At 41.3% G+C, this 13,539-nt stretch overlaps 1 protein-coding gene across 2 annotated transcripts in view; it reads right to left on the bottom strand.

Moving 5' to 3' along the window:
- The window catches only part of GRM8 (glutamate metabotropic receptor 8), a 913,900-nt gene that overhangs the window by 482,658 nt on the left and 417,703 nt on the right, over nt 1-13,539 (bottom strand). Inside the window, exon 5 of one of the 2 annotated variants that reach the window (XM_003407246.4) lies at nt 12,453-12,590. The exons of the other annotated variant lie outside the window; for it this stretch is intronic. Within the exon in view, the coding sequence (XP_003407294.1) occupies nt 12,453-12,590 (138 nt within the window). The remainder of the gene's footprint in view (nt 1-12,452; nt 12,591-13,539) is intronic. 2 annotated transcript variants of the gene reach the window in all.

Below are 13,539 nucleotides of genomic sequence, written 5' to 3'. Positions count from 1 at the left end.
AAGGTGGGGAGAAAAGACTGCTGCAATATCTAACTGGTCTCTCTTCCTCCAGTGTCATGCCTCTTCAATTTTATTCTCCACACTACAGCCAGAAACTTCTAAAATGGAAATTCGATTATGTCACTGATCTGCTTAAAACCCTTTAGTGCCTGTTCGCTGCCTTTCAAAACACATTTCAACTCCATTATGAGGTATATAAAGTTATATATGATCTCTCCACCCCTCTCTCTCACTACTCTCCCCATCCTACTCTATACCACAGACATATTGAACTTGTTCTGTTTCTCAAAGTGCTATCTTTTATCTGCTGATGTTTGTGCTTCCTCCTGCTTGAAATAATAACCTCACTCAACCTGCTCCATTTTGTTGAAATTCTGCACATGTTCTAGGTGGCATCTTAAATGACATTGCTCTTCTCGCCTGGACTACATTAGGGCTCCCCGATGTGTGCTCTTATTCACCTACTCATGACATGGAACACATTTCATTACAAGGAGTCGTTTAAATTATTTTTTTCCCAGTTAGACTGTACACCCCCTGAGGGCAAGAAGCATTTCTGTTTTATTCATGGACATGTCCCTGACATCTAATAGTGCCTGACAAAAAGTACGTAATCAATAAGCTAAATCGAATTCACTGATTCATTCAACAAATATTTCAAGGAAGCCTATTGGTGCGAGAAGCCATTCTAGGCACTGGGACGCAGTAAACAAAACAATGCCCCTGCCCTCGTGAAGCCTATGTTTGTGGGGATAAGTAATAAATCAACAAACAAACAAGCAAACTAATAAACATTTTTAAATTGGATGAACTAACTCTTATTTGATATTTTCAAGTTGTCTTTTCAGTTTCTGACATCTTATTACAGGTACTATGGAAATTTAGTGCTATCCCTGAAACAGTATGTATATAATTTTTTAAAACATAACACTACATAGTCATGGCATTTATAACCAGAAACCAAATATTCCAATAAAAAGGCGACTGATGCACACAGGTCTATCTGTGTTTCTAGAATAATATTCTCAACTCTGTGCTAAAGCTGCTGGGTAAGGACCAATTCTGAGAACCAGTAGTAGACAGTGGTTCTCAAAATGTATTATATGTTAAGAATCACCAGGGGATCTTGTTAAAATGTGGATTCTGATTCAGTACATCTGGGTGGAAATGCAAATTCCCAGCAGAGGTTCAAACTGAAACGAACTTATTCAAAGCTCAAACATGCACACACATACATATACACATTTTAAAAAAAAGAAAGAAAAACCAAACACATTGCCGTTGAGTTGATTTTCTATGAGTCGCTATGGGATATACATATACATATTACTATACCTTTACACTTTACTGATCTATATGCTTATTGAAGACAGTATGTACAACACAAGCTAGTGGCTACACGGGTTTGCGTTTGACACTTTAAAATCTTAGGTAGTTGCTCTTCTATAAGATGTCTTTAGCTTATCAGCAATCTTTAGAACAGTTGAACATTTATTCAGGTGCTTTTGCTATCTCTATCAACTAAGTCTCATACCCGTTACTTAAAGTGTGGCCCAGGGACCATCAGCATCCACACCCTCTGGGAACTGGTCCGAATGACAGAATGCCCCATCCCAGACCTAGTCAATCAAAATCTGCATTTTAACAAGGTGCTGTGATTTGTGTGTACCCTAACGGCCCAGAAATGCTGTTATATATCACAGTGCTTCTCACACTGCTTTAAAATAGGTTTTATTTTTCCCCTCAAGGGAATGACTAAAAGTGCAAACTCACTGTAATTTAGCAAAGCAAATTGCTATAAATCAGTGCTACTGGACTTTGAGTTACAGAAGTTTACAGTTAATAGTTTCTCCTCTTTTTTTTTTTCTTAATATAGTCCTCGGTCTACCCTTAGAAATGGCAGCAGGGCCAGGGACTTGCATGAAAAGTTTTAGACTGTACAAAATCCACTGACAAATACTACATATTGTTGAAAATCAATATGAAGAACTTAAAAATATTTACTATGATCTAGAGGATTAATGGGATTAAACAACAACTAGTTTTTTTTTTTTTTTTTTTAGTATGTTAACTTTGTTTCCCTTTATAGCGGGTGATTTTAAAAAGTCCATGATGCATTGCTACTATACATAAGGTATCATCAGGAGCAAAAAAAAAAAAAACTTTCAACTATGTGGCTAAAAATTCTAAAATAAGTAAATAATAAAATAAACTCATGGTTTTAAAAGTCAAGGGCAAATTCAAAGAGACCTAAATTCTAGTTGTAACTCTGAGTCTAATTACGTGCTTTTTCAGAAATTCACTTAACTTCCCTGAGTTCCAGTTTCATCATCTGGAAAATGAGAGAACGATCTTATTTTACGTCCCAGCTCTAAAATTCTGAAATCAATGTCTGTCCCGTCACTTTAGATGTGTCTATTGAAATTCAATATGGAATCTCCGAAGGGGCACAAATAAGTCATTCTGGGAGTTCTGCTACTTTACTTACTAAGAACAGGAGCGTATGGGCTAATGACCACCTCATGACACTGGTGTAAAGACCTTCTCCCTGACAGAGTTTTGTTCTAAGCAAGGGACAAGTGGGGATAGCAGAACACATTTTGACTAAAGGAAGATTATCTTGGTTTGCTTTCATTCTGAATCACCAAATCAAATTCTGTAACTCTGTCCCCCTTGTCAACCACCCAACTCACTCATTGGATCTCCATGAGTCCTGGGTAAACGGTGGACAGCTTCCACCTTTCATAGCCTCACAAAGCAAACAGAGGTCTGTGGAGAGATAGTTATACCTGAAAGGTTACCTAGTTACTCCGACACTAGAAAATAAACTGGCAGGCCTTTCGGAGAGCCAGTCATTGAGCCTGCTATTTGGTTCACTGACAGAATTGCTTGTTTGTGGGAAGAAACATATTTGTGCATTGCTTTTTCTATTACCGCTATTTCTATCATCGTAAATAAGAATCAATAGGCCATTTCAAGTAGCATATGCTCACCACCATTTAGCATCTAAGTGTCAGCTGTATGCAGGCTAAGCAGCAATGCCCAGGCCTCCTTGCTGAGGATTAAAACCCAACAGGCGGGAAAAGCACTTAAGATTCAAGAAGAGAGTGTGTAAGTCTCTTTGAGCTCCTTGTGGGTGGGCGAGGGAGCTTCCGTTGTTTGTCTCTATAGCTACAGCACAATACCAGGCACACGTTGGGCTGTCTAAAATGAATAAACAGGTAAATGAATGAGTGAATGAATGAACAAATGACAAAGGAAAAGGAAAATTTAAAGACAGTATATGGAACCCATTGAATTTACTGGATTGATCAGGGGAATCTGTTTTGATAAGGGTAGAGCTATTTACAATTCATGAGGCATTGGTTGTTCACTTGCACAGTTTTCCCGTCCCCTGAGGGAAGCCCGAGTTGATTCCTGGTCAATGCACCTCAGCCTCAGCCACCACCCACCTGTTAGCAGTAGCCTCCATGTAGCTATGATGCAGAACAGGTTTCAGTAGAGCTTCCAGACTAAAATGGGCTATGAAGAAAGACCTGATGATCTCCTTCTAAAAACCAGCCAACGAAAACCCACTGAACTTCAACAAAACATTGTCCAGTCCCCAACAGAGCATGGAAATCATCATCCCACTATATGGCAGGAATCCTACCACACTCTTGCTTTCTTTCTTCGCTAAACTGCTTGAAAAAGTATTCTTTCCTCTACTAATTCTGTATTAGTCATCTAGTGCTACCGTAACACTAATACCACCAGTGGATGGTTTTAGCAAAAAGAAATTTATTCTCTAACAGTCTAGTAGGCTACAAGTCCAAATTCAGGGCATCAGCTCCAGGGGAAGGCTTTCTCTCTGTCGGCTCTGAAGAAAGGTCCTTGTCATCAATATTCTCCTGGACTAGGAGCTTCTCTGCACAGGAACCCCCGGTCCAAAGGACACGCTCTGCTCCCAGGGCTGCTTTCTTGGTGGTATGAGGTCCCCCCGACCCTGTCTCTCTGTTTGCTTCTCTCTTTTATATCTCAAAAGAGACTGGCTTAGGCCACAATCTAATCTTGTAGATCTCATCAACCTAACTACCAATAATCTGTCTCATTAACATCATAGCGATAGGATTTACAACACATAGGAAAAGCACATCAGATGACAAAACGGTGGACAATCACATATACTGGGAATCATGGCCTAGCCAAATTAATATACATATTTTTTGGGGACACAATTCAATCCATGACATTCCACCCTTTGGCCCCCCAAAATTCATGTCCTTATCACATGTAAAACATATTCACCACATCATATCATAGTAAAAGTCTTAAATCAACTCCAAGTCCAAAATCCAAAAATTCCTCCTCATCTGTGAAATCTAGAGTACAAGTTAACTGCTTCTAAAGTACAATGACAGAACATGTACAAGCTAGACATTTCCATTACAAATGGGAGAAATTGGAAGGAAAGAAGGCATAACAGGCGCCAAGCAAGTTGGCAGAACACATTACATTAGCCCTCAAGGCTTGAAAATAATCCTCTGTTCCTTGAGACCATTTACACAATGGCCCTGCCCTCCAGACTCTAGGTATTGACCACACTCTCCAGATTCTGAGTGGAAGCCCCTCAGCCCTGGGACTTAGCTATGCCTCCAGACCCACTGGGACAGCAACTCTGCTTCCTTGGCTTTAGGCACACCATTTTCCTAGTCCATCTGAGTGGCAACTCCACCCTTTGAGACCCTGGAGGTCATGGCCATACCCTTTGAGACTGAGGCAGCATGGCTTCCTGCATTCTTTGTCTCTTCAACTTCTGCTTCCTGGTTTCTTGGCCTCTCGGGCCTCACCACCCTCATCTGCCCTGCTGGGGCAAGTGTTCCAAAGCTCTGTAGTTCTACCGATAAGGGCCTGGAGGCACCCCACTCCACCAGTAAACTTTGGCCAGAAAGCACTCAGCTCTTTCACTCCGTGAGCTGACAAGCCTTACTCCACTGATAAGTGCTCAGAGGCACCCCACTCTGCCAGGAAGCCTCCCGCAGACAGGCACTCACCTCTCTCGCTCTGTGGTTTGGCTCCAGAGCTATCTGGCACTGGTCTCCTTGTTCTGCCATTGCTTGTCCTCTCCTGCTGCTTCTCACCACCTGTGCCATCTCCAGTGTTAACAGTTCTTCTCACTTCCTTCTGAATCCTCTATCCATTCACAGTTTCAAAATTGCTTTCACATTTTAGGTATCTGTTAGAGCAGCACCCCACTTTCTCGGTACCAAATTCTGTCTTGGTTATCTAGTGTTGCTATAGCAGAAATACCACAAGTGGATAGCTTTAACAAAGAGAAATTTATTCTCTCACAGTCTAGTAGGCTACAAGTCCAAATTGAGGGCACCACTCCAGGGGAAGGCTTTCTCTCTCTCTGTCAGCTCTGAAAGGAGGTCCTTGTCATCAATCTTTTCCTGGACTAGGAGCTTCTCTGTGCAGCAACCCCGGGTCCAAAGGACATGCTGTGCTCCCAGCACTGCTTTCTTGGTGGTGTGAGGTCCCCCCACCCCATCTCTCTGCTCGCTTCTCTCTCTTTTATGTCTCAAAAGAGATTGGCTTAAGACACAATCTAATCTTGTAAATCTCATCAACCTAATTGCCAATAATCCATCTCATTACCATCATAGCGATAGGATTTACAACACATAAGAAAAGCGCATCAGATGACAAAATGGCGCACAATCACACAATACTGGGAATCATGGCTAAAAAAAACCCCACTGCCGTCAAGCGGATTTCGACTCATAGCGACCCTATAGGACAGAGTAGAACTGCCCCATAGAGTTTCCAAGGAGCACCTGGCGGATTTGAACTGCCGAATCATGGCTAGCCAAGTTAATTCCCATAATTTGGGGGAATACAATTGAACCCATGACATCTTCTATTGTGGTTCTCTCTCATCCCCTCACAACCTGGGACCTTCCATCATGCTTTGTATCCATCAGTTGTACCTCTCTTCAACACTGAAGGTCTGAGTGCACCCTGTCTCATCTCCTGGAGGCAAAGCAATGCAGACTCCTTTCCCATTTCCCCAAACCCACTATTCTCAGGACCAAGCAGTGTTTCCTTCAGGTATGCATGGGGTTGCCAGGAGCCAGGGCCAACAGACTGGACAGAAGCTAACAACAGCATTTACAATTCATGAAGGAGGAATGAAGGCAAAGCCACTGTGTGAGCTGAGAGGGAGCCTGCCTGTGATGAGCAGCTCAGAACACACACTCAGGTCCCTGGAATATTCACCATCGCGTCCTCACAATATTTGACAAGAAGTCAGAATCGTAGCCATTAAAAAGTCAAAGAAGAACTCTGAAGAAAACCTCTCCACTATCTATGAATCTTTCTGGAAAAAACAACGCCAGGGAAGAGACTTATCAGAGAAAAGATAGCAAAAAAAGGGGGAAAAACGAGCTGATGAAGAAGAACAACAGCCGACTAGGTGAGGTAGAGAACTGAGTAGGTAAACAGGTACACGAAAAACGTATGAAGACTGCGGAGAGGGTGAAGACTCAACTCTCAAGGGAGTCTGTAGGTGTCTGGGTTGTGGGGAGTGGGAAGGTATTAAGGATGGGAATAGAATGAGGAAGGGAGGCAGAAGGCAGACAAACGTCTATAAAATAGCACCCATCATCACTGATAACAAGTGTAAAAGAATCCTTTTTTCTTCTCGAGGAAGACAAAGGGAATTTTAAGTAGGATTAAATAGTAGTAGCTTTCAGAAACTCAGCGGCTCTCAGAAGCAATAATAACCACATAAATAGCTAAGTGGATGGTAGGAATTACCTCACTTGGAATTTGGCCAGCATACCAAAGTTAGCAGTAAAATCACATCTTTTTGAAAGCTTTCCTAAGATTCTAGGAGGAAAAAAAATCATCTTAGAAAACTGTTTGTGCCAAGTTAATCTGAGGAAGAGGACGCTCTTCACTGCTTGAAGATGCCGTATCTCCTGCAAATTGACAAGGCAGACTCCTCCTGCTGGGAGCCAGTCTCTTATCCATTAAATACACTGCCAATATCAGCCCCCATGGAAGGAAATAATTACACTTACAGATCAGCATTGCCTAATGTAAAATTTTACTCCAAACTTATAAACTACAAGTGACGCTCTGAATGTGCCAAAAAGGAGCGTTGACTTACGGTAGGTGGTGAAAATGTAAACTTCGTAAGGCCTAATATTGAAATATGCACATCTGTACACCTTCTTTTTTTGGCACTATAAATAATTTTCAAACCCCAAACACTTCTATTCAGGAATATCCTGTAAATTTTTATTCTTAAGCACATCTGACCACTAACATGCTGGGTCATCTTCCCTCTTCCCCCAAGACAAAAATGAAAAGTGAATGTGATGTCGATTTGGCACAAATACCTTCTCTTCGCTTTCTGGAAGCTTTCGTGTGTTACTGTTGGAAATAATTAAGTGATAAGATTTCATTATTTCTTTTGGTGACACATTTCTAACCAGAGACAAGATATCTCAGTATCACCCAATGGAATCTGCATGAAAATCTGTTTACTGACCCAATTCCCTAAGGGTGCATTTGCCCAGCTCTTGGAGTAAACACCATTTACATTGCACTAGAAATAGTTCTAATTGGACAGATTGTTACAATTTTAGCAACACCCAAATAAATCAAAGGAATCTGAGACAGACATACCATCAAGTCTGGAGTCTACCACAAATAAATTTAGCATTGATGCCTGAAATAGGTGTTCAATTTAAATTCCATCTACAGAGATCAGTGGTCATCTACATACATGAGCTTATTTGGAAAATCTGAATTTAGAGAAACTGGTTATGCTGAAAACACTCTGTTAAAGTTATGCGATTAGTTAATAACTACTTTCCTACCAGTTGTATTATATTAAAAAACAAACAAGCAAAGTTCATCTATTTCATTAACTGGTAGATTTTAACTAATACGGTCTAAACAATAACAGCAGTACAGCTATGGATTGAATTGTGTTCCCACCAAAAATGTATGTCAGTTTCTCTAAGTCCGTGATTCTCAGTATTGTGTGATTGCCCACCATTTTGTCATCTGATGTGCTGTAAATCCTAACCTCCTTGATTTTAGAGGCAGTTATGTTAATAAGGCAGGACTCAACCTACAAGATTAGGTTGCATGTCGAAGTCAATCTCTTTTGAGATCTAAAAGAGAGAAATGAGGACAGACACATGGGGACCTCATACCACCAAGAAACAAGGGCCAGGAGAATAGTGTATCCTTTGGACCCAGGGTCCCTGTGCTAAGAAGCTCCTCGACCAGGGAAGATTGATAACAAGAACCTTCCCCCCGGAGCTGACAGAAAGAGAAAGCTGGCACCATGAATTCAGACTTCTAGCCTCCTAGACTGTGAAAGAATGAATTTCTCTTTGTTAAAATGATCCACTTGTGGTATTTCTGTTTTAGCAGCACTAGATGACTAAGACAGCTACCAAACAATAATATTCAGAATTCAGAACTAAGCACAGTATAAAATATATCTGCATAAAAATTACATAAAGCACTGTGTATACAAACTCTACTGTCACATCCTTCCACAAGCCACCCCTCTCTGTTTCCCATCATTCCTTCACGTCTCATCCTTTCCAATCAGTTGCTCCTTCTCCCGTGCTTCGCATACTTCTAAGTTGTGACCTACTCTACTACGCCTTCGCCCTGATAACCTGCCTCTTCCCTCTTGGAATGCTCTTCTTCAAATCCTCCATGTTACCAAACACTCCCCTCCTCTATGAAGCTTTGAACTTTCCAACTTGAAAGTACAGTTATATTGTCTCTGAATTTTCTTCAATCTACATCTAAATTTGGCATTTAATTATGATATTTTTGTTAGTTATGCACACGTTGGTGCATACCTTTTCCCCAACTAAACTGCATTATTTAAAGGTAACACAACCCTCTTAATGCCATACCCTAAAGTTTCCATCAAGATACTACTCTACATTTAATCCTATTTTCTCAACTTATTCTTTCTTTTTTATCTGAAAACATGCTTAAACCCATCCTTTTCCAAAGAACCAGCTCCAACCCTGCTTATTTCTCAAGGTCTTCTACCATACCTGCCTTCTTTTTATGCCATACTTCTTGAAAAACATCATTTCCTCTACTTCCCCTATTGCGGTTCCCTCTCAACCCTTCACAATCTGACAAAAGGAATGCTCCTTAGAAGCAAGGATGGTGAGACTTCACCTTGCCTCTTTTGGATATATCATTAGGAAGGACCACTTCCTAGAAAAGGTTACCATGTTTGCTAACCTAGAGGGTCAGTGAAAACAAAGCAATCCTCTATGAGATGGGATTGACACGATAGCCTCAATAACAGGTTCAAACATCAAAGATTGTGGAGAAGGCACAGGACTGGGCAACCTTTCGTTTTGTTATACATGAGATCACCATGAGTTAGAGCTGACTCAATGGCAGCTAACAAGAACAACATCGAGCTTTTTTATCACTCAGTCTCACCTCTCTGCAATACTGAAACTCTGTGCATAGCCTGGCTCCAGAAAAGAAAGAGAAGTGTTGTTCATTCCATTCTCCCTAATTCTACCATTCTCAGTCTCCCTTCCTGGCTCCTCTTCTTGAGTAGTCAGTAGCCATTCTTCATTACTTCTCAATCTTCTTTGGCAATTTTGTCTCTGTGATTGTCTTTAACTTCCATGTCTCCGTCTATGACTCTCTAACCTGTAATTTTGGTGCTGAACTCTCTGTGGGGTCCCAGACCCTTATGCTGCCACCTGCTGGGCAGTTCCATGGGGCTATCTCAGAACCAAACTCAAGTTAGGCTTCAAAAACCTATGCATTCTGTCTTCCTCTAATTAATTACATCACCATTCTCCTGGACCTCCCTGGTGGAGATTTAACTTTCAGATCCTCCATCACTTCCCATCCCCACCCCCCAGGGTTAATGATTGGCCTTGTACTATAAATGCTACCTAAAGAGAGCTTCTGTGCTCTATGTTCCACCCGTATTGCTCATGTCTTTGTTTAGCATGTGACTGATGATCACTGCAACGACTGTACAAGTCCTGACTGACCGGCCTCCTTTCTCTCTCTTGGATCCCGTCCTCCTTACACTTTTGCCATAGGAATCTTTGTGAAACAGGTATTGAGCAATTCCCTGGATGGCAAGTCCTACAGGTAGGATAAAGCCGAACGTGCTCAGCTCTGGAACTCCTAGAAAAACCTTTAAGGCTTTCTTGACCTAACCCAGGCTATTTCTTTAACCTCATCTACCACCACCCTCCCTCCCACTTACTATGCTCCAGCCACTTGGAGCTTTCTTTCTGAACCATGAACCAAAGATTCTTATTCTTGCCCTAAATCCTGGAATGTGCTGCCCTCATAGCTTCACATGGCTGACAACTTCTTGTCATTCAGGCCTCACCTAAAACGTTACCTCCTCATTGAGATATACTCTGACCACTCAATCTAACTTCTGCCCTCCTTCCCAATACCACCACGGTCACGCTCACATTCACTCTGTCGCATTCTTCTTAAGCTGTCCTCAGCCTCTGGACGAACCTGTTCATTTGCATGTTTACTTTTTGTCTGTCTCCTTGCACTTGGATGTAATTCCCTTGAGTATGGCCCTTGCCTTTCTTCACCCATCCTAGCACCTGGAAAAGTGCCCAGCATACAGTGAGGGTGAAGTCAGATTCCTCAGCAATGTGACACCTGTTTTCACATCCCCATCCTCTGTTTGTACGTCTGCTCTACCATTTATCATAGTTCTTCTTTAATTTGAACAGCTATTCCCAAAGGAAGTGAGGTCAAGGGAAAGAAGGGCATATCAAAGAAGGGAGGGAGAGCATGGTTAGAAAATACACAGTCAAGTTTTATAGTATAGAGGATTTATGCATCCTTTGTTAAAATTATCTCTAACATTTTATGTTTTCAATACTGCTATAAATAGTATTAAGTTTCATTTTCAGGTGTTAATTACAAATATATATATATTTAAAATATTACGTACACGCTGTTGTTAGGTGCCATTGAGTCAGCACTGACTCATAGCAACCTATGTATAACAGAATGAAACTTTGTCCAGTGAGCCTGCGCCATCCTTACAATCATTGCTATGTTTGAAGCCATTGTTACAGCCACTGTCAATACATCTTATTGAAGGTCTTCCTCTTTTTCACTGACCCCTCTGCTTTACCAAGCATGATCATGATGTCCTTCTCTAGTGACTGGTCCTCCTGATGATGTAATTATATATACATATGAATATTACATATATATATATACATAAACCCCACTGCCGTCGAGTCGATTCTGACTTATAGTGACCCTAAGGACAGAGTAGAACTGCCCCATAGAGTTTCCAAGGAGCGCCTGGGGGATTTGAACTGCTGACCTCTTGGTTAGCAGCCATAGCACTTAACCACTACGCCACCAGGGTTTCCTATATATATACCCACACCCACTGCCCTGGAGTTGATTCCGACTCATGTCAACCCTGTAGGACAGAGTAGAACTGCCCCACAGGGTTTTCAAGGCCGTAAATCTTTAAGGAAGCAAACTGCCACATCTTTCTCCTGTGAGATATACATATAGAGAGAGAGAGAAAGGAAACACTGTGGCACAGTGGTTAAGAGCTATGACTGCTAACCAAAAGGTCAGCAGTTCGAATCTACCAGGCACCCCTTGGAAACCATATGGGTCAGTTCTTCTCTGCCCTATAGGTCGCTATGAGTCGGAATCGACTTGACAGCAACAGGTTTATATACATACATACACACACACACGTATATATATACGTAAAACTTATATTAACATTGTATCCAGTGACCTTACTAAATTTACTAATTAATTTTCAGTAATTTTTTGTAAATTCTATAGATGTTTCTACGTACTCAATCATTCTATCTGCAAGTAAAGACAGTTTTACTCTCTCTTTCAAAAAATTCGCCTTCAACATCACTTATTTTGAAGCACAAGCTATGAAAGGTGAATCATTCAAAAAAAATCACAGCTGCTGGAGCTATACACGATATGGACAATAATGCCATTGTAGGGGACATAGATTGAAATAGTTGAAAAACACTCTCTTACAATTTATTATGACCCAGCATCCTCACTACACTCTGAGCTCCTGGAAAGCAAGACAGTGTCCTACTGGTTTGTGTATATTTCACCAAACCAAATAAAATGCTTTGCCCATAATAGATGATCAGTAAGTGTTCGTCAAATAGAATTGAAATACCCAGGGCTAGGCACACAGTGCATGCTCAGTAAATGCTTGTTGATCGATTATAAGAACCAATGAGCAAACCAAACGTTGCTGAATGACTAGTGTATGCTCATCCCTGCTGAGAAACTGTAACAAGAGACACAAAGGAAGTAGAAGATACCCTTACCGCTATCCATATAGAAAAACTTCATTTCTCCAGTAATGATAAAGTCGACAAGGAAAATGTTTAAGTGGCTACCTGTGCATTTCTTTATATGACTGTTCCGTTTTCCATGTGATCCTAACTTGCATCCAAAATTCTCCTCCCAGAATTCCGCAAACCACACATTTCTTCGATTATTGGCAAGAGTGCGACTCCTAAAGTATCGATCAAACCCTATTTTGAAGAAGAAAGTATTATTTTAATATTCTTTCAAAATCAAAAAATGGCAAAGCTGTGAAATGGATATCATGTTATACTGGGATCATTGCATGCAGTAAATGACCAAAAAGCATATAGCAAATGGGAATGAGCTAGTAGCCCAGAAATAAGGCTATTCATCCTGTTTGCCTCATGGCAAAAGCCAAGGAGGCTCATGGTCAATCACCTTCACCCCATTGGTCAGGCCCCTGGCTCTAGGGATGACTGTGTAACGGGGAAGCCATTTGAGGTATCATCCTCACAACTTCCTCCTTTCCTCTCCAACTCCTGAAACAGCAGCCAATGATCTCATCCTGGATCCTGAATATTCAAAGCCCAGCTCAGGTTTTCTAATTCTTCTCTCTCCCTCCTAACATGAAACAATATTCCTGGTTTTCCTGGAAATTTACCCTCTTCAATCTTTCCTATATGCCTTCCCCACAAAAAATAAAGAAACCCATTGCCATCGAGTCAATTCTGACTCATAGCAGCCCTATAGGACAAAGCAGAACTGGCCCATAGGGTTTCCAAGGAGCGGCTGGTGGATTTGAACTACCGACCTTTTGGTTAGCAGCTTGAGCTCCTAACTACTGCACCACCAGGGCTCCATATATGCCCCATTCTCAGCTAATTCAATAAACTAATCAATGCTAATACAATCTTGAACATTCACGAGCAATGGGCTAATGTGTCAGCCGGGCTAGGTAACCACGTCATCGAAGGGAAACCACCTAGAAACAATGCCTCTCTCCAAAGTAATGATGATAAATGTTGGAATTTCAGTCACTGTCAGGACCATTAGAAAAAAGATATTTGGAAGGCAGACTGCCTTTTCCGGATGCTCCAAATCTTTCCTATTGTATATTTGTTTATCCATAGGGTCAGCCAAGCATTATGCCTTCATTTTGTATAAATCAACCATTCT

The sequence above is a fragment of the Loxodonta africana genome, chromosome 8, assembly GCF_030014295.1.
Source record: "Loxodonta africana isolate mLoxAfr1 chromosome 8, mLoxAfr1.hap2, whole genome shotgun sequence".
In the NCBI taxonomy this organism is placed as follows: domain Eukaryota; kingdom Metazoa; phylum Chordata; class Mammalia; order Proboscidea; family Elephantidae; genus Loxodonta; species Loxodonta africana.
The sequence above is the reverse complement of the archived record's forward strand: the minus strand, read 5'-3'. Positions and strand labels throughout refer to the sequence as shown.